The 13871-nt window shown below is 47.3% G+C and overlaps 3 protein-coding genes across 4 annotated transcripts; all 3 read left to right on the top strand.

The window, feature by feature from the left end:
• Window positions 1-29: 29 nt before the first annotated feature.
• LOC112885107 lies at window positions 30-1085 on the top strand. Its single transcript, XM_025950781.1, has 3 exons — window positions 30-113; window positions 625-929; window positions 971-1085. The coding sequence occupies exons 1-3, from the start codon at window positions 30-32 to the stop codon at window positions 1083-1085; spliced, it is 504 nt and encodes a 167-aa protein (XP_025806566.1).
• Window positions 1086-3026: 1941 nt separating this feature from the next.
• LOC112884090 (auxin transporter-like protein 1) lies at window positions 3027-4952 on the top strand. Its single transcript, XM_025949414.1, has 2 exons — window positions 3027-3596; window positions 4632-4952. Exons 1-2 carry the CDS (start codon window positions 3153-3155, stop codon window positions 4854-4856), a joined length of 669 nt encoding a protein of 222 aa, XP_025805199.1. The 5' UTR covers window positions 3027-3152; the 3' UTR covers window positions 4857-4952.
• A 172-nt stretch (window positions 4953-5124) lies between these two features.
• Window positions 5125-13137, top strand: LOC112884086 (disease resistance protein RPP13-like). 2 transcript variants are annotated; one of them, XM_025949410.1, is made up of 11 exons: window positions 5125-5277; window positions 5380-6239; window positions 6843-8913; window positions 9960-10085; window positions 10406-10516; window positions 10607-10786; window positions 10899-11027; window positions 11368-11463; window positions 11733-11915; window positions 12122-12294; window positions 12405-13137. In XM_025949410.1, exons 2-11 carry the CDS (start codon window positions 5410-5412, stop codon window positions 12517-12519), a joined length of 4014 nt encoding a protein of 1337 aa, XP_025805195.1. In that variant the 5' UTR covers window positions 5125-5277; window positions 5380-5409; the 3' UTR covers window positions 12520-13137. The 2 variants fall into 2 exon arrangements, with proteins under 2 accessions (XP_025805195.1, XP_025805196.1); XM_025949411.1 differs by lacking the exon at window positions 5125-5277 and having other exon boundaries at window positions 5284-6239.
• Window positions 13138-13871: the final 734 nt, after the last annotated feature.

The raw sequence follows: 13871 nt of genomic DNA on the forward strand, positions 1-13871 counted from the left end.
GATCGGAGGTCGCTTCATCCGGTTTGGCCATGGCGCCGTCGTCGTCGGTGGAGGACGCCGACGCCCTCGACTGCGGCGTCTGCTTCCTCCCATTGAAGCCCCCCATCTTCCAGGTACTGTGCACGACCACAACCTCAAGATTCTGCTCCCCTTTTTTGTGTGTTCGCTCTGTAGTCTGTTGTGTTATTGCATTCTCCATTATAAGAAAACGCCAGCATGTAGATGGATAAACTACCTAATGGTCTAGAAAATTACATAGAACTGATGACTCGAGTAGGACTTCTCTAATTTAAAGAGACAAATTCTTCTGATCCTTTTACAACCCCAAAGTGTAATTAATAGTAGTGTTGGTTCAATCCTCAGGTGAAATATTTTTCACCCCCAAAGTGGAATTGAAGTTCTCGGAGTTCAGGTTCAATCCTCAACTGAAATCTTTTTCTCACCTCAAGGTATCCCCAACTACATTACCATACCTAAAAAATAAAGTGTTAGAGTGAGTCCCCAGCTCTTATCTTTCTGTTTGTTTTCATGGTCAAAGTTGATTTTGACAGTAATGTATCATTTCTGTGTTAAGCCATGCATCTCCATAAAAAACTGTTTGAATGCTTTACACGTTAATAACAGTCTCAGTTGTATCTGACCATACGCATGTATATTACATTATTACTGGCTTCACTCATGGATGACTTACTTTGGTCAATGCTGATGACAAATGCACGCAGTGTGAAGTGGGCCACGTCGTGTGCTCGCCGCGACAAGCTCAAGGCCACGGGCAAGTGCCACCATGTGTGTGGCGTCGCCACCGGCATCTACCGCCTGTGCCACGCCATGGAGCGCCCGGTGGAGTCCGCCCGCGTCGCGTGCCCGAACGCGGCCTACGGCTGCGCGGCCAGGCCGGCCTACTACGAGCAGCAGGCCCACCGGCAGTTGTGCCTGCACGCGCCCTGCCGGTGCCCCGCGACGCCTGCAGCTTCATCGGCCCGACGGAGGCGCTCCTGGATCACTTCACCGGCGTCCACGGCTGGCCGTGCTCCACCAAGGTCAGGACCGGCGAGATGTCCAGCGTCCGCCTCAAGGACGGCTGATCAACTTCGTGTGCCTTGACGGCGATCATGGCGGCGCCACCACCAGGGCCGACAGGTAGTGCCTGTTCCTGCTGGACGTGGTGCGCCAGCCGCTGACCAGGGTCGGGCTCAGGTTCTGGAGAATAGGTATTCAAAATTTTAAAGGACAAATTTTTTTGACAGTATAAATCTTAATTTTTTGGCATCACATAGTACTAATTCTATAATATATACAAAGATATAACATAGAATTGTGCAATTAATCATAGACTCATAAATTTCATCTGAAATTGTTGAACATGAAGCACAATAAATCACTAAGTTTTAAGAGTTCTATTCACAAATACAAAATAGTAATATGTTGAAATAGGAATCCAATTAGCAAAATTAAATTACAACTAGAAATCTGGCGCGTCTTTGGCGCGCCCGTAGGGCCCGTGAGCTGATAATGCAAAAAGGAACAAACAATAAAAGAGTGCTTATGTTTGATAAACGTCTTGTCTATATTTAGTACCTTCTCTCCAAGGTTTCATCAGTTTGCATAGTATTTTATCTGTATATCCTTAGCACTCTATAATTAATTAAATATTTATTTGCATAGTATTTTATTTGTATATCCTTAGCACTCTATAATTAATTAAATATTTATTTATCTTTGAGAATTTATTTTAGAAATTGGTGGTAGTCAATCTCTCTTTCTTTTGCTTATTCTCTGTTGCACAGCTTTATCATTTTTTGAGACGGCTGCTAGTGTGCATGTAATCAAAATGAAATTCATAACTTTTATCCTACAAACTCGTCAGGTATAGAGATATTTAGGGCATGTTAGCTAATTAAATTAGTAAGGGAAATGAGGTTAGATAAACCGAATTCTTTATCAGTTTGTCAGATGATAGCTATTTCTATCTCTGTTCGTTTACTGTGTCTGTGCCACGAGCACAGGCTCGATGAATCCTGATTCGGTGATTTAGTGAGCAGCAAGGGCAGGTGATTGGGCCACTTCGTTACTGGGCCAGGAGCGGGGTGGGGAGGGAGAAGTGGGCTGGTCATTGGTTTGGGCTGGTTTGCTTGAATTGCATGTTAGTGTGTGTCGTTTTTTGTTATTTGAATATATATACACGGTATATATGATTTTATTGCCTGGATTATTGTTATTGATGGCTGTGGCATGATTAGAGGCCATGCGAGGAATAATTAGCAGCAGCGGCGCTCTAGTGCGGTGTTCAAACGCCTTGGTCTCTAGTGGGCGCCGTTGGGTCGGAGATCTGGGAATTTTCTATCTCCAGCTCCGGCATGTGGGTGCTTGCTGACTGCTTGTTCTAGTGGGGGGAAATGGGGAAAGAAACCATGCTTCGTTGAATTTGTCTAGTGCAGAGTTCACATCATGCGTTGCAGGTGCAATTCGTTCCTATCTATAGCTAGTTGACCTCATGCAGAGAGCGATATGATGATGATAAGCTTGCAACCATCCATGGATTGGGACTTTTGGTGTTTAAGCTTAGCAATGGAAAGCCTTGCTTAGTGGAGCAATGGAGACGCACGCCCACTTTGGGTAATCCATCCTAAAAGATTGACAGTGCCCCTCACCATTGCTGGATCCGAGCAATTTCTTCAGAGCCCGGCCAGTTAGACACTTACTGCACCGGAGACTGTGAGAGTGATCTGACGATTAGTGGCGTGCATCACGAGATCTTCTAAGCTGGAGCTGAGTGTTGAGCAGGCGATTAGTTTACTGGTAACGGCCTTTTTTGGCCGCACTTGCCGGGTCCTCCATCATTTGACTGGGAGGCGCGGCATGCATGTGTTGGCGAGAGCTTGCAAGATTCCTCCTGCCGCCGAGATCAAGTATCCTGCCGTGCCGGTGCGTGACTGGGAGAAGCACTAGCATGATTTCCTTTTGCCGTCGTCGCGTATCATTTGATCAACTAAAGTCTCGGCATCATTGACTCGCATGTGCGAGGCCGTTTAGTCCATTAATTTCCTGTATATTTTTTTTCTATATATGTACTTTATTTCTGAACTTTTGCTAGATGATGAAATGAAAACTATTAATAAAGTATAATTGTTGGTTTTCTGTGCAGCGAGATCATGCACGCCATGTGGAAGCCGGCCAAGTTCAAGTACATCTACCTGCTGGCGACGCTGTACGTGTTCACGCTGACGCTGCCGTCGGCGTCGGCCATGTACTGGGCGTTCGGCGACGAGCTTCTGAACCACTCGAACGCCTTCTCGCTGCTGCCCAAGAACTGGTGGCGCGACGCGGCGGTGATCCTGATGCTGATCCACCAGTTCATCACGTTCGGGTTCGCGTGCACGCCTCTCTACTTCGTGTGGGAGAAGGTGATCGGGATGCACGACACCAAGAGCATCTTCAAGCGCGCGCTGGCGCGGCTCCCCATCGTGGTGCCCATCTGGTTCCTCGCCATCATCTTCCCTTTCTTCGGGCCCATCAACTCCGCCGTCGGCGCTCTCCTCGTCAGCTTCACCGTCTACATCAGCTTCGGGCCCATCAACTCCGCCTCCGCGCGCATGGTAAGCTCCCCACTTCCTCCTCCGGCTCCGATCCTCCCCCAGTTCTTCCATGCCATGTTTTTGGTGCCCGTGCTTCGAGTACCAGAAAAATGGCTTTGATGCCCGAACAGCATCTGGCTTGGCCGTGCGATTGCCAACTGGTGCGAGTACGGGCAGGGGTGGTGACCCGATCCGTTCATCCCGTTGTCCAGAGCAGTGGCCGCAGCAGCCGTGGCCCTGTCACGAACAGTTCCGGGACTGGGAGCACACGCGGCACAGGCCATGGAATAGACAGTGGAGATTCGTGCACAGCACAGGCAGCAGCTTCCCAGTTCATGTTAGATGCACAGAGCGCCGGGCCCCGCCGCCTACATGGGCAAATCCCCAATCATTGAATCCGGCCAACAGCCACATTAATTCGAAGCCGGCCCCGCCCCGCGGCGCCCGACAGCGATATGGACGACGGATCGGGTGATCGGGATCCCCCCCCCCCCCGTCCCGGATCCGCGTGTCTGCCCGTCGCTTTGGCAAGCGCCAGCGGCCATGGCAGATCGATCGGCCTGCCGGTGGCTTCCTCGTGCCAGGTTCCGGTGGCTGGCGGGCTGGTCCCGGCCCCCCGGCGGGTGAGCCGTGAGCGAGGTGGGGAATGCACGGCGCGCCCGCCGCGCCGCGACTTGCGCGCGGGTACGGGACGGCGGTGATGGGTCTGTGGAAAGCGACCGTCGACGTGTCTGACGTTGCGCCGATGCGGTGCTGATGTTCGGTGGCATGCTGTCATGGGAGACCCTGGCGCGCCGTGCGCCGGTGGTCGACGTCGCGGCGGTGGCGCGTTCTGGACGCGCGCGCCAGGCAGCGTCGGGTTGACGTGGCTGGAGGGTTCCTTTCCCGGCCCTCCTTTTCCCCAGCTTTATTTCCGAAAAAAAGATAGTACTAGGAACACGCGCGATGCTCATCTTATCCTGCACAGCTGCGTACTACTAGACTACTAGTATGTGTATATTCCGCTAGCTTTTCGATGCTTTCTGACGTTTTTTTCTCTCATGGAAAATGCAACAGAATGCTGCGGAGAAGCCACCGTTCTTCCTGCCGAGCTGGACGGGGATGTTCGTGGTCAACGTGTTCATCGTGGTGTGGGTGCTGGTGGTCGGCTTCGGGCTCGGCGGCTGGGCCAGCATGGTCAACTTCATCAGGCAGATCGACACGTTCGGGCTCTTCGCCAAGCGCTACCAGTGCCCCAAGCCGCCCGTCCCGGCCGCGGCGGCGCCGTTGCCGCACCACTAGATGCGCAGCGCCATTGCCGCTGCTGGGCCGTTGAACTCTCAGCTGCTGATGGGCCGACTTGGGCCGTGATCATCCAATTCTTTGATTTCATGAGCCGTGTCCAAAAAAAAATCTATGATTTCATCCCAACTTCTCCAGACCAATGCTTTCAAACGAGGATGCCGTTGAACTCTGTCACTGTCACGTGGGAAGCACAAGGAATCTGCGATAGAGTCGAGGTCTCGAGGATGCCACCTCCAGAGTAGATAAATCAACTGCAAATGGATTAACGGGCTGTCCACTCCGTGTTCACATGGAACACCCCGAGTCAGAGACCGACCCCTTCCCTCCCCTACCAGCTGGATCTGGACGGAGACGCCAGGAGCACTTTCCTCACTGACTCACTGTGGATCCCCCGGCCAAGAGCTGGTGGCAGAATTAGGTGAGCTTTCCTCACTGTCAAGTACATGCTAGCTGCTCACAGTGCTACCAAGTACCAACACAGATAGGATCTTCCACACACTTACCAAGCTGCTGTGCGCAGGAGCCACCTGCTGAGCTTGTTGCTTGCAGCATGGAGCTGGTGATGGGGGCGATGGGAAGCCTGCTTCCCAAGCTCGGCGAGCTGCTCAAGGAGGAGTACGGCCTGCAGAAGGGCGTGAGGAAGAAGATCCAGTCCCTCTCGCAGGAGCTCGAGGCCGTGCACGCCGTCCTCCGCAGGATCGGCGACGTGCCACCGGAGCAGCTCGACGAGCTTGTCAGGCTCTGGGTGCGCGATGTCAGGGAGGCATCCTACGACATGGAGGACATCGTCGACAACTTCCTGGTGCGCGTCGATGAGCCTGCCGACCCACACATGCTCAGGCGCCTCCGGAAGAAGGTGGGCGGTCTGTTCAAGAAGAGCAAGGCTCGCCGAAAGATCTCTTGCCTGATCCAGGAGATCTACGAGAAGCTTGACGAGGTGGCAGCAAGGCGTTGTAGGTTCACCGTCGACAGCATTGTCGCCAAGCCTGCAGCTGCGACGACCATCGATCCTCGAATTCTGAATCTGTTCAAAAGGGCAACGGAGCTTGTTGGTATCGAGGGGCCAAGGGATGAACTCATAAACATGCTGTCCCTAGGGGGTGATGTTGATATGCCCCGTAAGAAGGCGATGAAGGTCGTCTCGGTCGTTGGATTCGGAGGGCTGGGCAAGACCACTCTTGCCAAAGCTGTCTACGACCAGCTTAAACTGCATTTTGAGCGTAGTGCTTTTGTTCCAGTGGGTCGGAACCCTGACGTGAAGAAAGTCCTTAGAGACATTCTTATTGATCTTGACAGGGAAAAGTATGCCAATTCAGATTTGATGGTGCTGGATGAAAAGCAGCTCATGGAAGAACTTGAGGAATTCATCAAGGAAAAGAGGTACGACTACTATAATCATATCACCGACCAATGTTTTTAATATCTAGTGACTTCTGTTTTTTGTAGTCGCATATATATTCTTTCTTTATTTTATTAAACCAAGTCCGAAAGGGGCTAGCACGTGCCATCTCATGTCTAGAAATTACTATGTTAGCCCTTATTAATTGATGATGCAGTTGATTTAAATGGTCGCTGATGAAGTAACTTTGTATTTTCAACAAGAAAATACAAGTGGTTGTGTAAAATACAAATCTGTTTTCAAATATAAATTGATATTGTCTGCCATTTTTGTTGCACTTTTATTTAAAATAAAAAAGATAATTACTACAATGGTTCATGAGGCATCGAACCACAAGTGCTATGCTTTGCTGTCGCTAATAAATTTATACCAAACTTATTAGGGTGCTTCGTGTTTTTCTTCTTGCTAGTTTTTCTTCCTCCATACTTCTTTGTGATTCATATAGGAACGAAGCATCTTCTCTTTTTCTATGGCTGACAACGCCCATTTATCTGTTCTTATGGTTGGCATATCCATTTTCATATGGTTTTCTATACTTAATTTGAATCATCCCACGGCTCTTTTGCTATCATGTGAATGTATAGGTGTTTCATTGTTATTGACGACATATGGGATAAGGAATCATGGAAACTAATCAGATGTGCTCTGCAACACGGTCATTGTGGAAGTAGAGTAGTCGTAACAACTCGTATTAATGAAGTGGCTGCACAGGCAGATGAAGAGTACCAAATACAACCACTTTCTTGTGACAACTCTAAAAAGTTATTGTATGCAAGAATAGCTGATGGTAAAGGGAAGTACTTTGATAGTCCATCGGCTGAGGCATGTGACAAAATTTTGAAGAAATGTGATGGTGTGCCATTAGCTATCATTACAATAGCCAGTTTGTTAGCCAGCAAACCATGGGAGGACTGGTCTGAGGTCTACAACTCTATTGGTTTTGGGCAGGGAGGCAATGATGATGTAGATAATACTAGAAAGATATTGTCTTTCAGCTATTATGATCTGCCTTCACATCTAAAGCCTTGCTTACTGTACCTAAGCATATTTTCAGAAGATCAAGTGATAAGTAAAAATAGTTTGATATGGATGTGGGTAGCTGAAGGTTTCGTCCATGAGGAACAAGCAGAAGGCATCAGACTATTTGAGCTTGGTGAGAGGTACTTCAATGAGTTGATAAACAGAAGCATGATCCAGCCAGTAGAGAGATTTTTAGGGTATGTAGATTCTTGCCGTGTTCATGATATGGTTTTTGATTTGGTCCGTTCATTATCGAGCCAAGAAAATTTTGTCACGGTACTGGATGGCAATGATGAGCGGCAGAAACTTTCAGGAAGATTAGTTGCTCGCAGGTTAGCCCTGCAGCGTATCAAAGAAAGCAGAGGTGATCAACTGCTAGCTAATATTGCTGTGGATAAAGTCAGATCCTTTATTGCCAGTGAGAGCAATTTTAGTCCGTCATCACGCCCATACACTCCAGTTTTACGTGTATTAGATATTGACTTAGGAGAAAAGGTAAACGGAGGTATGCTAGATCATCTTGGGAGTTTACTTCACCTCAGGTACCTCCGGCTAGCATTGTCATATCCACAGGCATCATTTCCATTTACATATAGTAATAATGTCGAACTGCCCAGGGGAGTGAGATATCTCAAGTTTCTGCAGACACTGGATTTAGCGGAATTCTACACATATGAGCTGCCCGAGGAGGTGGGACTGCTGACGCAACTGGTTTGCCTACGTGTTGGTCCGGAAACAAGGATTCCGGATGGTTTGATAGGTAAACTGACCTCGTTGCAAGAGCTGGTGAGATGGCCTGCTGATGATGATTATGATGATGCTAGAACAATGCAGTTTGTGAAGGAGCTGGGCATGCTGAGGGAACTGAGGGTGCTCTGGACTCGAATTCATGTCAGGGATGAGAGCATGGCGAGAGCTTTGCTGGAGTCCCTAGGCAATCTGCACAATATCCGGATGATGCACATTGAGATGTCATGGCGATATGTTGTTAAGAGCATGACGAGTCATGAAGGATTCATCACCTGTCGTCATCTCCAATTCCTTGATTTGAACTGCCTCGTGTTCTCTGGACTGCCTAAGTGGATAAATTCATCGCTTGCTCCAAACCTCTCCTATCTGCGTGTGCGAGTGCAAGCTGTTAAAGGGCAGGACATGGAAACCCTTGCGAGGTTGCCAGAGCTCCGTAGCCTCACACTGATATTGTGTGATAAAACCAAATTAGTTAATATAAAGATTCCTTGCACGGCTCAAGGTGTTGGCTACTACTTTCGAAAGTTGAGAATCTTGAAGATCGGTGGTGCACCTTTCTGGTTTGATCTGCGCGATTGCGTCAGCAACGGCAGTGTAGCATCTGCTATCATGCCAAGTCTTGAATCCCTTGAGTTTAAAGTCAGGGTGCGGTTCTTAAAAGATGCGGCCCTGCTTAGTTTTGGCAGGTTGCTTGGCTTCGAGAGCCTTGGAAGAACATCGCTCCAGAGTGTCACCGTGACAGTGAACTGTGAAGATGCCCGTATTTTGGACGTGGAGGATGTGGAGGATGCGTTGGAGCGCACGGCCGCCGTCCATCCCAAATGTCCCAATCTTAGAACAACACGGGAGCAGGAAGAAGAAATGCTCTCATCAACCTACCAAGAGGTACGAACTGATCATGCATGCACATTGATTAAGTGAGCAATTTTATATTTTCAAAAGCTGATGGCTCCATTTAAGTAATTATTGCTTCTCTTATTGATTCTTCTCTCCTGCCTTGTGAGGGCATCCACAATGTATAGCATCATTGGTAGTGCTAATATAGGACGCACACAGAAGGTGCTAGCTTGGTAAATTTTGCTCCAGCGTATAGCAATTCTAGTGGGACCCATGGTAGCAGGTAGGGAAGTTAAAAAAACTCCGTTCTCTCCCACCATCCCTACGTGCAGCTCCATGCAGTGTCTAAACCGAGGTGCAGCAGGCCAATAAATGCAGAGGCACCAAACATTTTTTATTCTAGGAACCAGGTGCAAAATTAGGCACCAGGTGCCAGGATAACATCCCATACAAGATTCTCTCCAGTGTATTGCACCCTCTACATCGTTTTCTCTCTTTCTAGCACCCTCAAAAACACACACTGGAGCTGCCCTGATGGGCTCAATAAATTTCCATCGGATTAATTTGTAGGGTAAACTACGAGTCAAATCTAGCTACTCCTAATCTCTCGGCTGTTCTGTCATTGGCTCCTACCTGCAAGTTAAGTCTAGCTACCCTAATATTCTAGAATTGACTTCATTCCTTCTTCCCTTCTATTGTACTCCACCTGTACGACAAATAATGCAACTATTGTAGGATTTTTTAGACAGCCTAGTGGGGAAAGCAAATAACTTATTAGCTGCCCTTCATTAATTGCAGTTTTTTACTATAAGAGCTTGATTAAGTTTTTCAGCACCTCCAAATAGAAAAAAAAGTGTGATAGCTCCTCAAGGACCGTAAAAATTTGAAGGAAAATAACCCCACTTTTGCTTACAATTGATGAAACGAGCCATACCATTGTGCACGCTCTTGTTCTATTTGGATAGTGTGTACTGTAGTTCTATTGCAGAAAGCTCATGACACACATGAGTGGCCTGCTACTCTTCCACGATCTTTTTCTTTGTTTATTTGCTGCTTAATATGTTCACGTGCTAACTATAACGAACAAAATGTAGGCACGTATGGATGTTAGCAGAGCCCCTGACTTCGTACTGAAGGCCTGGAAGTCGGCGGACATCGTTGACTCTGGACATATTCGAGCACTGTGTATTCCACCAGATCCAGAAGCATCTTCCACCAAAGTATGTTCACCAATTTTTGCATCTAATCTTTTCGGTATTAATATGCCCTTGTTGAGTTGTAACTTATAAATATTTAGCATGCAACATCAACCTGAAACATATGAGCTCATATTCTATTTAAGCCAGGGAAGGTCACGATATCAATTGATGTTTGCACGTGTTTACTTCACAAATGTTTATATTTGTCCTTCTTGTTCATATTGTCTTTTGATGTGATACTCATTTTGTGCTGCAGTATTAAAGAGATTATGGTCAGATTCATAGCAGTATAGTACAAAATTCTGATAAAGTACTGTTTTTATTTCTTTTCTCCTTCATAGGTTCTCCGTCTTCTGTATGCAAATAAGGGGAAATATTTTTTCACTCTCAGCTCCAATGCTATTCTTAAGAAGTGGAAATGGGGGCCCAGTGAAAAAAATCCTCGTGGCAGGGTTAGATGCATGGGAGAACTGAATTATTTTTATTTTGACATTGTAGTTCTTTTTAGTTGTTTTCTAAAAGCTGTCACAACTTTTTGTTAGCCCACCACATCTGTTCCACCTCTACTGTGGCAACCGAGACAAGGCATTCTAATGACAAACGACAGAACTGAAGCCAACACTGGAGTGGCAGCTGCCTGCATTGCCCTATCAAAAGATGTGCGCTATATAATTTCTGCATCTGGTGGCAAAGTCTCGCTGTTCAACGCGATGACATTCAAGGTACTTTCATGATTTAGCTCTCACAGTATGACAACTTCCGTAAAATAATTTTTATTTCATGATTATGTCATGGCCTTCCATTGAGTTTACTAATTTTGTGAATCTCTCACAGGTCTTGACTACTTTCATGGCACCTCCACCTGCATCAACTTTCCTCGCATTCTACCCACAAGACAATAACATCATTGCTATTGGGATGGAGGACTCTTCAGTTCAAATATATAATTTCCGCACTAATTGGGTGAGTATTAACGGTTAGTCTCTGTTGTCCCCTGCTTTGCATGACCTAAATGAATTGGCTATCATTAAGGGGTATAGGTGACACCTTGGGCAAATTAAAACTGTCACTTTCAATGTATTATGATACTCATAGGAAGTTCCGTGTACCTCTCATGAAATACCTCGCTGTCATTTCAGACTACATACCTCCTCTTGCTTTTACTTAATTACTAGTTGATCGTGTGTCCTTTGCTACAGAACATCAAATACACCGTATTCTTGCCTTACACCATATTCCTTAGGTTTATTTATATTTAACATCAACATGCCAAATATTGACATATTATGATTGAATTGTGTAGGTCCAAAGGGTGCTTATGGGCCATCAGAAAAAGGTAACTGGACTGACATTCTCGCGATCGATGAATGTGCTTGTATCTTCAGGCGCTGATGCTCAGGTGTGAATTCTAATGTTACCAAGTATTATTTTGGGTTGTTTATTAAAATGAAGGCTGAGTTAAATGTAAGCTTTGTGCATGTGAGCATAGCCTCAACCTCCTTATTTTGCATCAGTACAATTTTAGGCCATCCTTTTGTCCAAAGAAATTTAAAAATGGAATCTTGATTGCAAGGACAAGTATTTTTTTCAATATGAAATTTAGACGTGAGAATTAAAACTATACTTGTTTCTGAATAGTTATTTTTTGTAATATATGAAATTTTGCAGCTATGTGTTTGGAGCACTGACGATTGGGAGAACAAGAAATCAAGATACATCGGACCTCCATCTAATGGTTCTGCTTTAGTTGGTGATACAATGGTGCAGTTTCACTATGATCAAACACATCTTTTAGTAGTTCATGAGAGCCAGTTGGCAATCTATGATGGGAAGCTTGAATGCCTACACTCGGTTAGTTATTCATGAAAAATTTATAACATGTTTGCATTTATTACTTATTATTAGCATATATGCAATCTTGCGTTGACTGGTAACATACCGTATTACGTTATTGTGTTAGAAGTGTTAGGAATAAATATTTATGATCATCCTAATCCTAAAAATGTACGTATTGAGATCATCGCAATGATGCTTAGTCACATTACTTGATAATGCAGTGGTCCCCAAGACATGCACTCCCTTGTCCAATTTCAAGTGCAGTATACTCATCTGATGGTTTCATGGTCTATGCTGGATTCCGTGATGGAGCAATTGGAATATTCGATGCGGAATCTCTTAGGTTAGAATGCAGGATTGCCCCTTCTGCCTACATACCTTCTTCAGTACCTAGGTATGTGTAGTTTCAAACAGTTTCTGTTCGAGTCTAGGGCAATAAAAATCTTAATTCTGGTGACCAACATCTTATGTTACTGCTGCCCTCTGGTTGCATCTTATATCCAGCGGTGGTGGAATCGTGTATCCCATGGATGTTGCTGCGAATCCCTGGAATCCTAACCTGATCACAGTCGGCATGAGCGATGGTGGCATTCATGTGCTGGAGCCATTGGAAGACTGATCAGCTGACGAGGTGACCTGCTGGTCAGTGGTGCCAGATAAATATTGTTGTAGGCTGAATGGCAATATGTGCTCAGCCTATGATTACATATTCAATTAAGTACTCGGCTTGTTTAATTGGTCAGATATTCAGTCAAATAAGATTTGTAGACACATTATTAGGGTATTAAGAAAAGATATTGTACTTAGAATATTTGGTACATCACATAACTACGTTATGATGGTTCCATACTATGCATCAATGGCGGCACCCGACCGTGCATTGCGACGTGGGGCATGTGGTGTTCTCGCCGTGCGGCGGCAAGCTCAAGGGCGCGTCAAGTGCCACGTCTGCGACGTCGCCATGGCCGGCGGCTACCGCCGGTGCCACACCATGGAGCGCATGGTGGACTTTTTCTAGAGAGAAGGTTTCCTCTATTTCATTGAAGAAACTGTTACAGTATATGATCAGTTGATCATTAGGAGTAGAATAGGAGAGAATCACAGACGTTGATTACGGCGGTTGCCTAATCAATGGTCGCGATCTTCATTGAACAGACATCTCCTCCACCCCTCCACCCCTTCATACATGTATAAATAACAATGATCAATGAATAAAGATGGACTTCTTGCCTCAAAATTACTACTGTAATTTTAGTTCTAAACACGTCATCAGCACTTGTTCTCCACGGAGCCACAAGAAAAGAAGAGAGTTTAATCTGTAAGTCATGATGTACAGAGAACTCTCCCTTGTTCTTCTCACATTCATCCTTCGCTTCATGAGCGACGGCCATCATCACCGGCGTGGTGTTGAAAACCCCGGCCGTCGCCTGCTACGCGCTCGCACTGCCCGCCGTCGTCGTCTTGCCCACAGGCTTCGACGAAGTGATGCTCGGGTCACCCTTGACCCAGAGCAACTCCGGCGGACAGGCGGTGACCCGGGTGCGGGCCCTAGCGCCGCACCACCGGCGGCTTCTCCACAGGCGGTGGCGGACCCGGGCCCTACACCACCTGCGCCGGCGCCACAGCACCGGCCTCCGCCGACCCGTGGGGATGGGTGGGCTTGCCCGCCTTCACCGTCGCCTGAGCGGGTGGCCGAGCAGTTGCGGGCTTCGGAGACGCCGCAACCGCTCCGCCCACTCCGCTACTGTCCCCTCCATGGATGGGGGCCGTGCCCGGCTCGGACCGCGGCTCCTCCATCGGAACCACCGCCACCTGCTACCGGATTGGCCACCACCGGCGACGCGGACCCGCAGCCACCCTCGACGCGCTCTTCCGACGAAGCCGGGCCCTCGGGCACCGCATCTCCGCCGCCTTTGCTCAGCCCAAGCGGCAACCGCATGGTCCGCCGCTTGGCGCACCATCTTTCCCTCC

The sequence above is a fragment of the Panicum hallii genome, chromosome 3 (genome assembly GCF_002211085.1).
Source record: "Panicum hallii strain FIL2 chromosome 3, PHallii_v3.1, whole genome shotgun sequence".
Taxonomy (NCBI): Eukaryota; Viridiplantae; Streptophyta; class Magnoliopsida; order Poales; family Poaceae; genus Panicum; species Panicum hallii.

Excerpts from the sequence above, each read along its gene's own strand:
- LOC112885107 (XM_025950781.1), top strand. The coding sequence starts at position 30 with ATGGCGCCGTCGTCGTCGGTGGAGGACGCCGACGCCCTCGACTGCGGC. Across the intron at positions 114-624 it reads TGAAGCCCCCCATCTTCCAG|TCTCAGTTGTATCTGACCAT; the intron begins GTACTGTGCACG and ends CGTTAATAACAG. Across the intron at positions 930-970 it reads CAGCAGGCCCACCGGCAGTT|CTTCATCGGCCCGACGGAGG; the intron begins GTGCCTGCACGC and ends CGACGCCTGCAG.
- LOC112884090 (XM_025949414.1), top strand. The coding sequence starts at position 3,153 with ATGCACGCCATGTGGAAGCCGGCCAAGTTCAAGTACATCTACCTGCTG. Across the intron at positions 3,597-4,631 it reads ACTCCGCCTCCGCGCGCATG|AATGCTGCGGAGAAGCCACC; the intron begins GTAAGCTCCCCA and ends AAAATGCAACAG.
- LOC112884086 (XM_025949410.1), top strand. The coding sequence starts at position 5,410 with ATGGAGCTGGTGATGGGGGCGATGGGAAGCCTGCTTCCCAAGCTCGGC. Across the intron at positions 10,517-10,606 it reads AAAAAAATCCTCGTGGCAGG|CCCACCACATCTGTTCCACC; the intron begins GTTAGATGCATG and ends ACTTTTTGTTAG. Across the intron at positions 11,028-11,367 it reads ATAATTTCCGCACTAATTGG|GTCCAAAGGGTGCTTATGGG; the intron begins GTGAGTATTAAC and ends TGAATTGTGTAG.